Source organism: Catharus ustulatus, chromosome 1 (assembly GCF_009819885.2).
Source record: "Catharus ustulatus isolate bCatUst1 chromosome 1, bCatUst1.pri.v2, whole genome shotgun sequence".
NCBI lineage: Eukaryota > Metazoa > Chordata > Aves > Passeriformes > Turdidae > Catharus > Catharus ustulatus.
Genome location: NC_046221.1, coordinates 50,591,933 through 50,603,961, shown reverse-complemented (window position 1 = coordinate 50,603,961; position 12,029 = coordinate 50,591,933). Strand labels below are relative to the sequence as shown.

The following is a 12,029-nucleotide window of genomic DNA, read 5'->3' as shown; positions in this document are numbered from 1 at the left end:
TCCAGAATTTTTCTAAGAATAAGTTCTTGAATTCAGACAAAAGTTGTTTAGACTTTGAAAAGACTAAAACACAAGACAGGAAAGAAAATAAGGCTTGAAAGCTTCTGAGATGCAGAATTACTTTGGACCTCAAGTGTGATTTACTATAGTAATACAGATTCTCCACAGACTCACCTGCTTACGGCACCACTTATTAACTTAGTTAATATAATTCAGATTACATCCCATGCTGTGAACTTGGTCACTTTTGAAGCAGTCACAGCAGTCAGCTACCACCATGACACAGACTTTGGATCCAACGAGGGTGGGAAGCAAACAGTTCAGCACCACAGCAGGAGCCAGAACTCCTAAGTTGCATCCCTGCATCTTGTTGCCATGGAATTCTCAGGAGTTTTACACTGAATTTTATTCTAGAAACTTCTCTTAGAAGTCAAGAGAAATTTTGCTTCCTTGATTACAGATAGCTTTGTTTTACACTGAGAAACCTCACCACCAATTCTGTTCTCCTTTTGTTAATTTCTTTCGACCAAGGTCTGCTATAAAGTTTCAAAATGACCCCTATCCCGTTGCTTGTAAACTGCACATCACACCCACATCTAAATTAAAAACTTTTTTGATATTTGACACAGACTGCTGCCAGTCTCTGGCCATCTACCTCGCAGATGATTTAGACTAGTATATAATTAACCTGCAGACAAGCAAGTTTCCTCAAGCTGCAGTAGTATCACATTTATTCAAATTCTTACAGTGAACATAATTGTTATGGCTACTGATTTTTTTTCTCACAATTATTACAGATGTCTGGTGATTCACAGACTATGTTTACATCATAACTAAATATTCTGAACTTTACAATGAAACAGATTCAATTCTCATTAAATGCTAGGTCCAAAGAAGAAAGATCAAACCAAATTCTGAGGAAAAAAACAAAACATCTTCAGGAAGCTTTCCAATTATCCAGGACTTCTTAGAATAGTTGGAACAGAAAGCAAAGATCACCTGAGTATGTATGCATAGGTATGTGGTGTATTGTTACAGATACAATTCACACGAGCACAACTATTAGTATGTGTATTCAGAACACAGAAAACTGCAAAGACTTCCCATAGTTGCTAATGGAGAGTTTAATAAAGTAGGCAAAAACTTTAATAAAAATAAAACCAGAGTAAAATTCAAATACTTTTTCTAGACTTTGTCAAACTACAAAATTGCAACAGTCGTCTTGCAATGCCAATCATGATGAACACTTAGGTATAAATAGAAATATTAAAGAATGATGACACCTAACCGAACCGTTCCTCACTTACTCAAAAGGAGTCTTACTTCTATATCGGTAAGTGTCCCAAATCCATTTCATGACCCTGAATTTGTAGTGCAGAATTGTCCCTCTATGACTACAACAAATCTGACTTAAATTCGTTTTGTTAGTGGGGAAAAAACACAATTTTTTTTTTCAAAGTGTTTCAAATCTGTATGACATATTTCAGAAAGAAGTGATAGAAGAGTAATTTTGGAGCACAGGCAAATAATTTTATTCTCTTGAACAAAATGTGGTATCAAGACTAGGTTACTGAAGCCAGCTACCATCACTGCCCTTCTGGAACAGACAGACTCACTCATAAGCACACTTCCTAATGATCTTACTCATTTAGGACAGGAAGAGCTGCATTACCCAAAATTTACTGAACCTTAACAATCTAGATTAGTATCAACTGGAGCTGTTCCCAGAAAACATCTGAGAAGCAGACAGTACAGCTACTCTCAGACTGTACATGTATTTGTGCCTCTGGAAATCTAATATAAAATCTCAATTTTATAAAATATTTTATAATTTTATAAAATTTTTTGCATGGTGCTTATTTGTTTATTATCAATGTTGAAGTGATTAATTTGTTACCAATATAGTTGAATTAATTTGAAAAATATGTTGAGAATGCTAGAAAGATTATTAATTCTACTACATAAAAATATTCTCAATGTTTGGTATCATTAATACTTGCTTTTTTGGTACATTCACATACCCAATTTGGCAGATCCTCCAAAAAGTGATCCTTTATCAAAAGCATCTTTCCATGTAAACGTTACACAGACCTGAAAGTTGTGAAAAATAAAAATCTTTACCTCTAAAATCAAATATAATCTTAAAATACCCCAAATTTATGCATTTAACCCTTATATTCTAATGGTATGAAACCTTTCATTCACTTTTTGTAACATTATAAACATTCTGGAAGTTTCAGGAAATCTTCAAGAAGTACTCAAAACAAAATTATTCTACATTTTTTCCTTCTTGTTAGTTTCCTCAAAACACTTCAAGTAGACAAGATAGAAATTCTCAGAACTATTTTTCAACTCTGTTCATATTCTGAGCAACAGATAAACTTGTTTCTGAACAAGGTACTCCTCTCCCAGCAAGTCTGATGGGTTGGTATAATCAGTTTTATAATCAGATTTTTTTATAAACAGTTTAAGGAAATCACCCAACCAGGCAGTTTCCAGTGTGCCAAATAACCTGTGTATTTGGATCTGTTGTGCAATACCAAAATCGACTCATTATGAGCGAATTCAATAGCAGCATTATCAGGAGATGCCCTCAGGAAAGAGAATGAAGTCAGAAACAGTGTGTTTTATTTATACTCCTGGCACATACTTCAGAGGCCCTGCAAATACTTAATAGAATCTGCTTTCAAGTTCCACAATTCAATTTGTTATTCACCTGATCAAGTAATTGTAGGCAACTGGTATCAAACCAGAAAAGATGGCAAACTTTCTCAGTTTAAAGGGCTTGGGGAGAATTACTTCAGGAAGAGCAACAGCACTGCTTGATAGTGTATTGTCATCTTGCAGCAGTGCTAGTGCAGCATGTTTGATCCCCAGCTGCATTGCTGCTTCCACTGACTACTTCTCCCTTAGGTGGAACAGTTTACAGACATGGAGATTTGCTGTCTTAGTTTTCCAGTTTTCCTTGTCTCAGGGCTTTTAGATTACCATGGCAAAGGATTTGCTCACTGAAAACCAATGTGCAGTTCTTGGCTGTAAGTGAAGGCAACTACAAGTTCTTGGTTGCAAGCAAATGCAGCTACATGCAAAACTCATGTAGAAGAAAGATTCAAATTACAGTAAGTTCACGATTATAAACCACATCTGATTATAAGCCGCACTTCTGGGTGTTGGCAACTTTTCGTTCTTTGTCCATATTTAAGCCCCACCTGATTATAAGCCGCATGTCACAATACAGAGTGCGATAAAATGTATCTATTCTATCACCATCTGTTGAGGGTGGGGGCAGTGATCCTTATCTCTGTGGGAGATGTTCTGCTAATGGGCCATCCATTGAAACCAGACGGGAGCATTGTTCTTTATCTTTTCACAACCCATCCTTCCTCCAGAGAGTAATTTTCCGGTAACAGCCCATTGAGTGACACTGTGTGACTGATAAAATTACTGCGTCCCATTGGAAGTTGCTCCAGCCAGGGGGAAGAGCCCAGCATTTCTTACCAAGATAAAAACAGAGGTTTTGGGACACTAAGGGAGCCCCTTTCTCCACTGGACTCCAGAGGAAAACCAGATTTCTCCACATCACCTCCGGAGGGAAACTGCACCTTCTACAGGAGCACTGTTTCAACTAAACCACATCTGTCACTGCAAGAGGACTGCAACCACCATTTAATCAGATAGCTACCAACACCCTGCCTGACGGCGTGTCAGGTTGTACTCTGACTTTGTCAGGGTTTGGGTTTGTTCCTTTGTAGTACTGTATTTCTATTTTAATTTCCCTAGAAAAGAACTGTTATTCCTAATTCCCATATCTTTGCCTGAAAGCCCCTTGATTTCAAAATTATAATAATTTGGAGGGAGGGGGTTTACATTCTCCATTTCAAACAGAAGTTTCTGCCTTTCTCAGCAGACACCTGTCCTCCAAACCAAAACCGCAAGTTTTTGTTCTTTGTCCATATATAAGCCGCACCTGATTATAAGCCGCACTTCGGGTTCGGACCAAAATTTTAGTCAAAATGGTGCGGCTCATAATCGTGAAATTACTGTACTTATAATCTGAAAGACTGAAAGAAATTTCTCCCTTTAATAATAATACTACCATTTAAGTATGATTTGTTGATTTGATAAAGAAATATAAATTCAGTCATAGTTGCAAACACACAGAAAGTAAACCCACACCTTTTTCTAACAAAATACAGGAGCCTACAGATCTACTCCAGCCTCCACCTGAAGAAGCCGTCCATAGGGAGAAGTCAAGGTGAATTTCTCTCTAGAGGCATGACATTAAAGAAATATGGTAGGAAAAAAACCCCAAACCATAATGAACACCATACCTATATAAAAACTATGTCACGCAGAGACAGAAATAGTGATAAACTCTTAAATGGATTATTCTGTTAACTATTGTGAAGGAAACATCTGTCCTGCTTCAGAAAACAAAGATCATATTCCATCCATTTCTACAGGTTTTCCCATAGAAATTATAAATTTTAAATCCTTTAGAACATAGTATGAAATAGACTTCTTGGAAAGCAGAGAGTTGAAGAGGAATCAGCCCAACTCTTTCTGCCCTAGACCACAGTGATAAGTAGTCAAAGTCAAAATGTTTCTCAATCTATAAAACAAAAGCAACTATGGCCACTAGAGGTGAAGTTTCAGCATAGACTGTATGTGAGCACCAACTATAAAATAAACAGAGATTACAAAAATAAGGCTCAGAGAGATCAGATGTCTTGTTCAATAAAAGTACTCGTTGGAGGATTAGGTACAGGCTTGGAAGTCACACATCATAGGTAACTGGTTTGGCAGTCTTCTTACCTGATTTTCAGAGAATGGAAACTTTGGTTCTACTGAACACAGCTGATCATAGTATCTACAAAAAAAAAAAAAACACACAGCTATTAGATAAATGAAATTAATAGTTTTGGTTTATCAAACTGGCATATATGGTAGGGAGAAAGGCACAAAAAATCAACATGCAAGTTAAGAAGCTCATTTGTAGCAATGGACGATTTGCAGGACAGACAATTTCTTTCCAAAGGGATTTTTTTCAGTAGAGGGACAAGTTCAGCAAGAGGTAGCTTTTCAGAGAAAACATGGGAACCCTGTCTCAGTCAGAAGTAAAACAGTATCACAGACAAAGCTTATCCAGATATCACTAGCTGATGGATGGTGGATTACTAAAAACTATCATGAAAAGGAGTCCCTGTATACATACAGGCAGACAATGAATACATTAAGTCATGCTGCAAAAGTAAATTAAGTACAGCATTAAACATAATATTAACATGCTACACTGTACTCTCCTGATCTGAACATTATAACCCAATTTCAACATCTTTGAAATAGATGCCATTTGCCTCGTACAGTATCAACTGGAGAGACTAATAATTGATAAAATTCTTTAGTTGTAAACTTAATTTTCATTGGAATATATTCTAATAGTCACAGTGAATTAAACCCACAATTTCTCCGTGCCAATATTTTGTCTAGTCACAGTGGAAGACATTCAGGAGAGGATACTAGAAAGATAATACACTAAGTATAGCATAATCCCTCACACAATCTATCCAGGCAACAGTAAGGAATTCAAAGTTTTCTCATGTGCCCTACACTGGCACCATTTGTTAAACATGACAGGCTAGATGCAGAACATGTAACCTTTAGACTGCTAAGAACACATAACACGTGAAGCCTGCTTCCTGTACTCTTCCTGTAGCACTGGCCACACAGGTATATGCTCAACATTACACTGGTCAAATTGTTTTATAAAGAATTTATATTCCCAATATACAAAACACCTTGCAGTCTGTGAAACAGGACAAACATTGTTCCCAGCTCCTTACAATATTAAATACTGATCACAACAGATACAGGCATGAGATGCATGTGTAAGACCTGTGTTGTACAGACAATAAATGTTCATTTAAAAATTCAGTAAAAATTTTCAAAACTAATATACAGTATAAATAGTGTATTTTTCAGTTAATAGTGTATTTTTCAGTTAATTGTACCTCCAATATATATTAGACTATAGGTTTCAACTGAGCCACTGCAATTTAAGATACAATATACTGAGTCATATCAAAAACTACAATAACCTGCAACAGCAACAGGACTTCCATCAATAAATTGCCTGTAAGGTTAAAAAAATAAAGTCGACAAAGATTTACTGTGATGGCAATTTAATCAAGATTAAACGACTTAACTATACCTTTCATAAAACTGGTAAGAATAATAACTAGTCCTGAAGATCACTGCAACCTATATATTTAAATATACTTCCTCCATTGCCTTTGTCTGGTCTCAACACACTCATTTTCACATAGTATCACAAAGAAAAGGACACTTTGCATGCTGTCTCCTCTTGACTCAATTTGTTAACCAAAAGCCTTTGTTAACCTAAAGCCAAGCTGTCTTCCCACATTCCACTAATACACTGTCCTCACCTGGCATGAGGATGGAGCAAAGGACCAAAGCTTGTCAAATGGCCTTGAGAAGCTGGGTGTGCCCAAGCCTTGTCTCCCTGAAAACAGACTATTCTTTGTGTCAACATAACCACAGACAAAATAAGCCAGAGAGGTGTGTGCTCCTCTAAACAGGGCTTTTGGTTTGGTTAGTTTTAAACAAGTTCAGAATTTCTATTACTGTTTTCTTTACTATTTTAAGCATATTATGCTATTTCTTCTTATTAGAGAACTTGAAATTCTATTCAAGATTTAAGAGCTCTTTAAAACTCTGCAGATAAAAAAGAAAATCCCAAAACACAACCAAGTCAAATTTCGTAGTTTTATAAATATCAATGGTATAAATATAACAGTATGCATAAAACTAAACATGTAAAAATGGTAAATGAAGATGTTAACCACAGAACAGCACAAAACTATAAGTACAAAACCAGAAAGTAATACAGAAGGAAAAGCTACAAAGGATGCGTAAGTCAGTTATACACAAAAGATGATAGTAAGTACAAAGGTGTGATTTAAAACTAAATTTTCAGTAATTTAAACTATCAAGATACAGAGAACACAGGGCACAACACAGAGGAGTACTGTGTTTGGCTGTGCCAGTGAGGAACTACAACTGCAGCAGTGAAAGAGGGGGTGCACATGTCAGCAACACAGATCTAGTTCTCAAAATACAGCAATCTCTCATCAAAACCAGCATTATACACTCCTAAACACTAGTAAAAAACAGTCATCAAATGAGTAGGAAGTCAAGGTTTAAATTAGAATTTAACTAAAATATATGTATGGCATTAAACTCAAATACTGTGCCTCCTCCAAAGAATCATACAGAAAAATTTCATTCAAAAGAACATCAAAAAGACCAAAGATCTGTCTTTGCTCTTCAAGATAAGAACCAGAGTCCTGAACTCATAGCTGGAAAACACGACTGCAACTTTCAGCCCTAAGAGAATTCAAGCATTCAAAATAAAACCATGCATTCCCCCACCCCCGCTTCTTTTTCTTGATTTTCTTTTTTAAAACCAACTGCAGGAGTTGTTACCAGAATTAAAACAATTAAACTTGCACCAATATTCCATGTCTCCAGAAAAATGAAGTGAAGTCCAGGCTGTCATTAATATTGGAGGAAACAAGGAAACCCTTGAAGTTAAAATTATACTCAGAACTGAAAAAAAAAAAAGAAAAAAAAAAAAAGAAAGAAAAACACCACTAAATCAAATCTGCTATGACAGAACTTAAGGAGAAACATCTGTACCAAGCTCACCTACATTACCTTCAGAGCACTCAGATTCTCACAAAACAAAGAAAGCTTGGAAGTAGGCTGAGGTCTTTCCCAGTCACCCAGTGAAAAGGGGCACAGTCAATCTCAGATGCTTCTCCAAGAGAAGCATTTGCATTCAGCAGTTGAACCGCAGCACACCACACACTTTCAAACTTTATTGGTCAATGCCTGTCTAGCAAATGCGGCTGCAAGAGTTTATTTCTTCCATTAAAAAAAAAATCTGTAGTGACTACGCAGCAAAACAAGGGCTCTAGAAATTACAAAACCATGGACAAATCCTAGATTAGGTAGCAGAAGACTAAGCCCTCATTTCTTAACAGTTAAATGGTCTACAATGCTCTACTAGGTATTATGATCTATAAAAAGCCACAAGGAAGTAAAACTATGCAAGCGGTAGTCATGTTCTAATTAGTTCTTCTAACCTTACTTCACTAACAAAGTTTTAAACTCCAGCTTCAATGAAATTAAACATTAAGACTGAGTATTGCTCTTAAATACCAAAAGTAAAACACTGGAAGTTGGGAGCGACAAGGAGATTTTCAGAGGAAACACAAGGCATTTAGGCACTTGTGTACCTCAGCTGTATATTTCAAACTTCTAGATACGCAGTTTATCTGTAACTGTGCCTTACAAAATAATTAGAGAAAATATACATCAGAATATTCTTACCAAGTAAGAGCAAACCTATTTTCTGGCAACTGCAATGAATATAAATGGTCAGTCATGGACCAAATACTCATAACTTGTTAGAAATAAGGGAAAACATACATCTGATTGTTTTATCTTCTCTAACTTACAGTTAATTCAGGCCATCTTATCTCACTTTCACTATAAAAGGAACAAATATTCTCAAGCAATAAAATTAAAAATTCAGATGTTTTAAAATAGGAACTTCTGCATGGGCAGGATATCACTTCATGTTTACACCAGTTCAAAGCCACATTCAACAGCTAAAGTTTACTGCAACAGCATCTGGGCCAACTATATTCGTCTGCTGATCACTAATCACCAGCAGAGAGAACAGATCACTGCCTATGAAATTGACTCAAACCTGGTAGTTATGCAGTTGCAAATGGTTTCCCTTGATTATTCAGACAGAAAAGCTGAGGTGAAGTTGCATATTATGAAAAAATTCATTTAATAATCTGCTGGCTCTGAAACAGAGAGTTCCTATTCAGCCTCTTGGTCTTCCACAACACTACTTTTATTTATTTTTGCACCATCTCTAATGTTCATCTGACCCTCCACTGAACTCATTCAAGTTGCTTGGAATACCATGCACACATCCTGCATTCCAGAAAAGGTGTAAGGATTAGAACTTAAAAGTGCGCTGCCTTCTTTTGGTGCTGCAGAGTAACTATTGGGATGAAGACACGAAATGTGGCTGGGCCAAACAGGGATTTCAGACAGAAACTAACAACAAATCTGACTAGCATCTTCAGAAAAGGAAGCTCAACTCCAGCATGCAAGGGTACATAATAGTAAGCTTTTCAATTTGGCTACAAAGTCCCTCTTTCAGTTCACAGATGCTCACAATTTCCCCTACCTTCAAAGGCATAAACATGAGTATCTTCAAAACACACCCAGTCATAGACAGAAATAGAAAAGGGAACTACAAAGCTACTGTAAAACACAACCAATAGAGTCAGAGCTTTTACAGCCCAAATACCCAGTGATGGGTTGATAAGCACCAGTAACTTAATTCACAAAACTTCCTTCCTTTTTGGGAAGGCATTTGTTAGGTGGGTTTTGAACATCTCCAGAGAGGAGATTCCCTATTCTTCCTGGACAACCTGTTCCCAGGCTCTATCACTTTCAGCATAACCAATTTCTTCCTCATGTTAAGGTACAACTTCTTGTGCATAAACTTATGGCCATTGCTCCTCATCCTGTCACTGGACACCACTGAGAAGTGACCAGCGCCATCCCCTTAAAACTCGCCTTTGAGGTATTTATCTGCACTTGTACAATCCTTTCCAGTCTCCTCCAGGTTAAACAGGCATAGCTCCTCAGAAGAGAGACACTTCAGACCCCTAATCATCTTTGTGGCCCTCCTCTGGACTCTCTCCAATAGCTCCTTCTTTCCTCTCAAAACTGTAAACTGTAAGTGTTCTAGAGAGACAGGTCAATGGAACTATTAGTCCGAGTGCAGGCTTTATGCACTTCACCAAGCAAAAGGCACAGATGAATTTTTTTGCTCATCTAACCTATGGTAACCCCAGCACCACAGAGATCCCATTAAACTTTCTGATAGCAAACCAACCGTGTTAAGCTGAAAAAAAGAAAGTATGTGACTTTGCAAATATATTAAGAAGCTGCTAAACATAGAAAACAAAAGGGAATTATGCCAGTAACAAAATACAAAAACAAATCCACACACAGAACTGAAAAGGAAGCAAAAGAAAAGCTGTAATAGCAAAAGGTAATGCCGAAAAGAAACACCAACCCTCTATGGAAAACAAAACGGTCTATCATAGGTACAAATTGGAAGAGGGGAAATTTACATTCGAAGAAACTTCTTAGTGTGAGGGAGGTGAGGCACTGGCAGAGGGACGTACCAAGGAGGTTGAGAATGCCCCAACCCTGACACTGTTCAAGGCCAAGCTGGATAAGGCCTTGAGCAACCTGGTCTAGGGGGAGGGAGGTAAGTGTCCCTGCCCACGGCGGAAGCGGAGGGAGGGGGGACGAGGGAGGGGCTGCTGGGACTAGGTGATTAAAGCTCTCTTCCAAACCCTTAACGTTCTGTGGTTTTACAATTTATACCTACATCTAAGAGCTACTGGCACGACACAAACTGGGAAGGGGATGTTGATGGGGACAAGGCCTTCCCACTCCTGTGCTGCCCTCATGTGACACCCCCACGACACCCGAGCGGCGCGGCGAGGGCCGGAGACCCTGGGATGCTAGAGGACACCCGAGTGCCGGGCCGCCTGTAACCACAGGCCGCCAGAGCCGGCCCAGTAGCCTCGGCCGCTTCCTCCTGGCAGGAGAGGCCGCCCACACCTGGGCACGCCCGCACCTGGCTCCGGCTCCGTTACGCCCACGGCCCGGAGCTGCCGCCGCGGCCCCGCGGGGAATCAGGGCTCGGGGAGACGGAGGAAGGGGAAGATGACGGGGTTGGAGGGGAAAGCCTACCTGAGGAGGGTCTCCAGGGCGCTCTCATGCTTGTCGAGCGGGCGGCCGAGAGCGCTTTTGCGGAGCCTGCTGAGCTCCTCGGCGGCGCGGCAGTGCTCGGCCTGCGCCTCGGCGCCCGGGTAGCTCTGCTGAATGAACTTGCACAGTGGCTTGGCCAGATCCACCTCTGAGGCCTTCTTCAACTGCACCGATATGAAGTTCGTCATGTCCGCTGGTGCTGCCGGGCGAGCAAAGCCGCAACCGCCGCCGTTCCCCGCCGCCACCTCGGGCTCCTCTTCCCAGTCCGCCGCCGCGCTTCCGGGCGCGCCGCGCACGCGCGCGCCCTGTCCCGCCTCCAACGCCACTCTCCCGGCACCGCCCCCGGGAGTGAGGGGTTATCGGGGCGGCTTGTGAGGGGAGCGGTTTCTGAGGGGAGCGCCGAGTCGTGATCTGCGCAAAGTGAGGGGACGGGTGGTGCCCTACGAAAGGCGGGTTCACCGGTCATCAAAACTTTACGCTGTTTACTCATATTAACAAACGAAGGCATATTAATTAGTACTCAAATTCCTATTTTCTAGTTATATCTGTCGCTTACGGTACTAATTAATCCACAGGCATTGTTCTTCCCTCCATTTGAGTCGGGGGACTGTTGAGTTCTGCCGTCCTCACTAGTGGTGGCTCTTGCCCAGACTTTTTTTTTTTGTCCAGACGTTTTGGGATTATCTTCTCTTATTCTCGAAGCAGAAGGTTAGCCAAGCGTGCGAGCAGACACACTGACAGAATCGTTAGGGTTGGAACGAAGATCATCTAGTCTAACACTCCTGCCAAGGCAGGGTAACCTAGAGTAGGTAACATAGGAGCATGTCCAGGTGCCTGTGAAATGTCTCCAGAGGGGAGACTCCATGAGCGCGCACGGCAGCCTGGTCCAGTGATCTGCCACCCTGAATTTGAAGTTCTTCCTCCTGTTGTGATGTGAAACTTCTTGTGTTGTAGTTTATGGCAATTGCTCCTCACCCTGTTGCTGAGCACCATCAACAAGAATTTGGCACCATATAGTGCTCACAATGCAATTACTTAATCATACCAGCCCAGCTACAGCTATTGATTAAAAGTATCAAAAAAGGTACAAAATTTAATTCAATACCCTTCAAACATTGAGGTACTCAATA

The 12,029-nt window shown here is 39.8% G+C and overlaps 1 protein-coding gene across 2 annotated transcripts in view; it reads right to left on the bottom strand.

Moving 5' to 3' along the window:
• LOC116998609 (programmed cell death 6 interacting protein) overlaps window positions 1-11,209 on the bottom strand; it is a 33,408-nt gene extending 22,199 nt beyond the window's left edge. Inside the window, exons 1-3 of one of the 2 annotated variants that reach the window (XM_033064504.2) lie at window positions 10,882-11,209; window positions 4,816-4,870; window positions 2,022-2,091 (exon numbers count right to left, since the gene is read on the bottom strand). In XM_033064504.2, coding sequence (XP_032920395.1) covers window positions 2,022-2,091; window positions 4,816-4,870; window positions 10,882-11,087 — 331 coding nt within the window. In that variant the 5' untranslated portion in view covers window positions 11,088-11,209. The remainder of the gene's footprint in view (window positions 1-2,021; window positions 2,092-4,815; window positions 4,871-10,881) is intronic. The other variant, XM_033064514.2, reaches the window with a different exon arrangement.
• Between the last annotated feature and the right edge of the window lie 820 nt (window positions 11,210-12,029).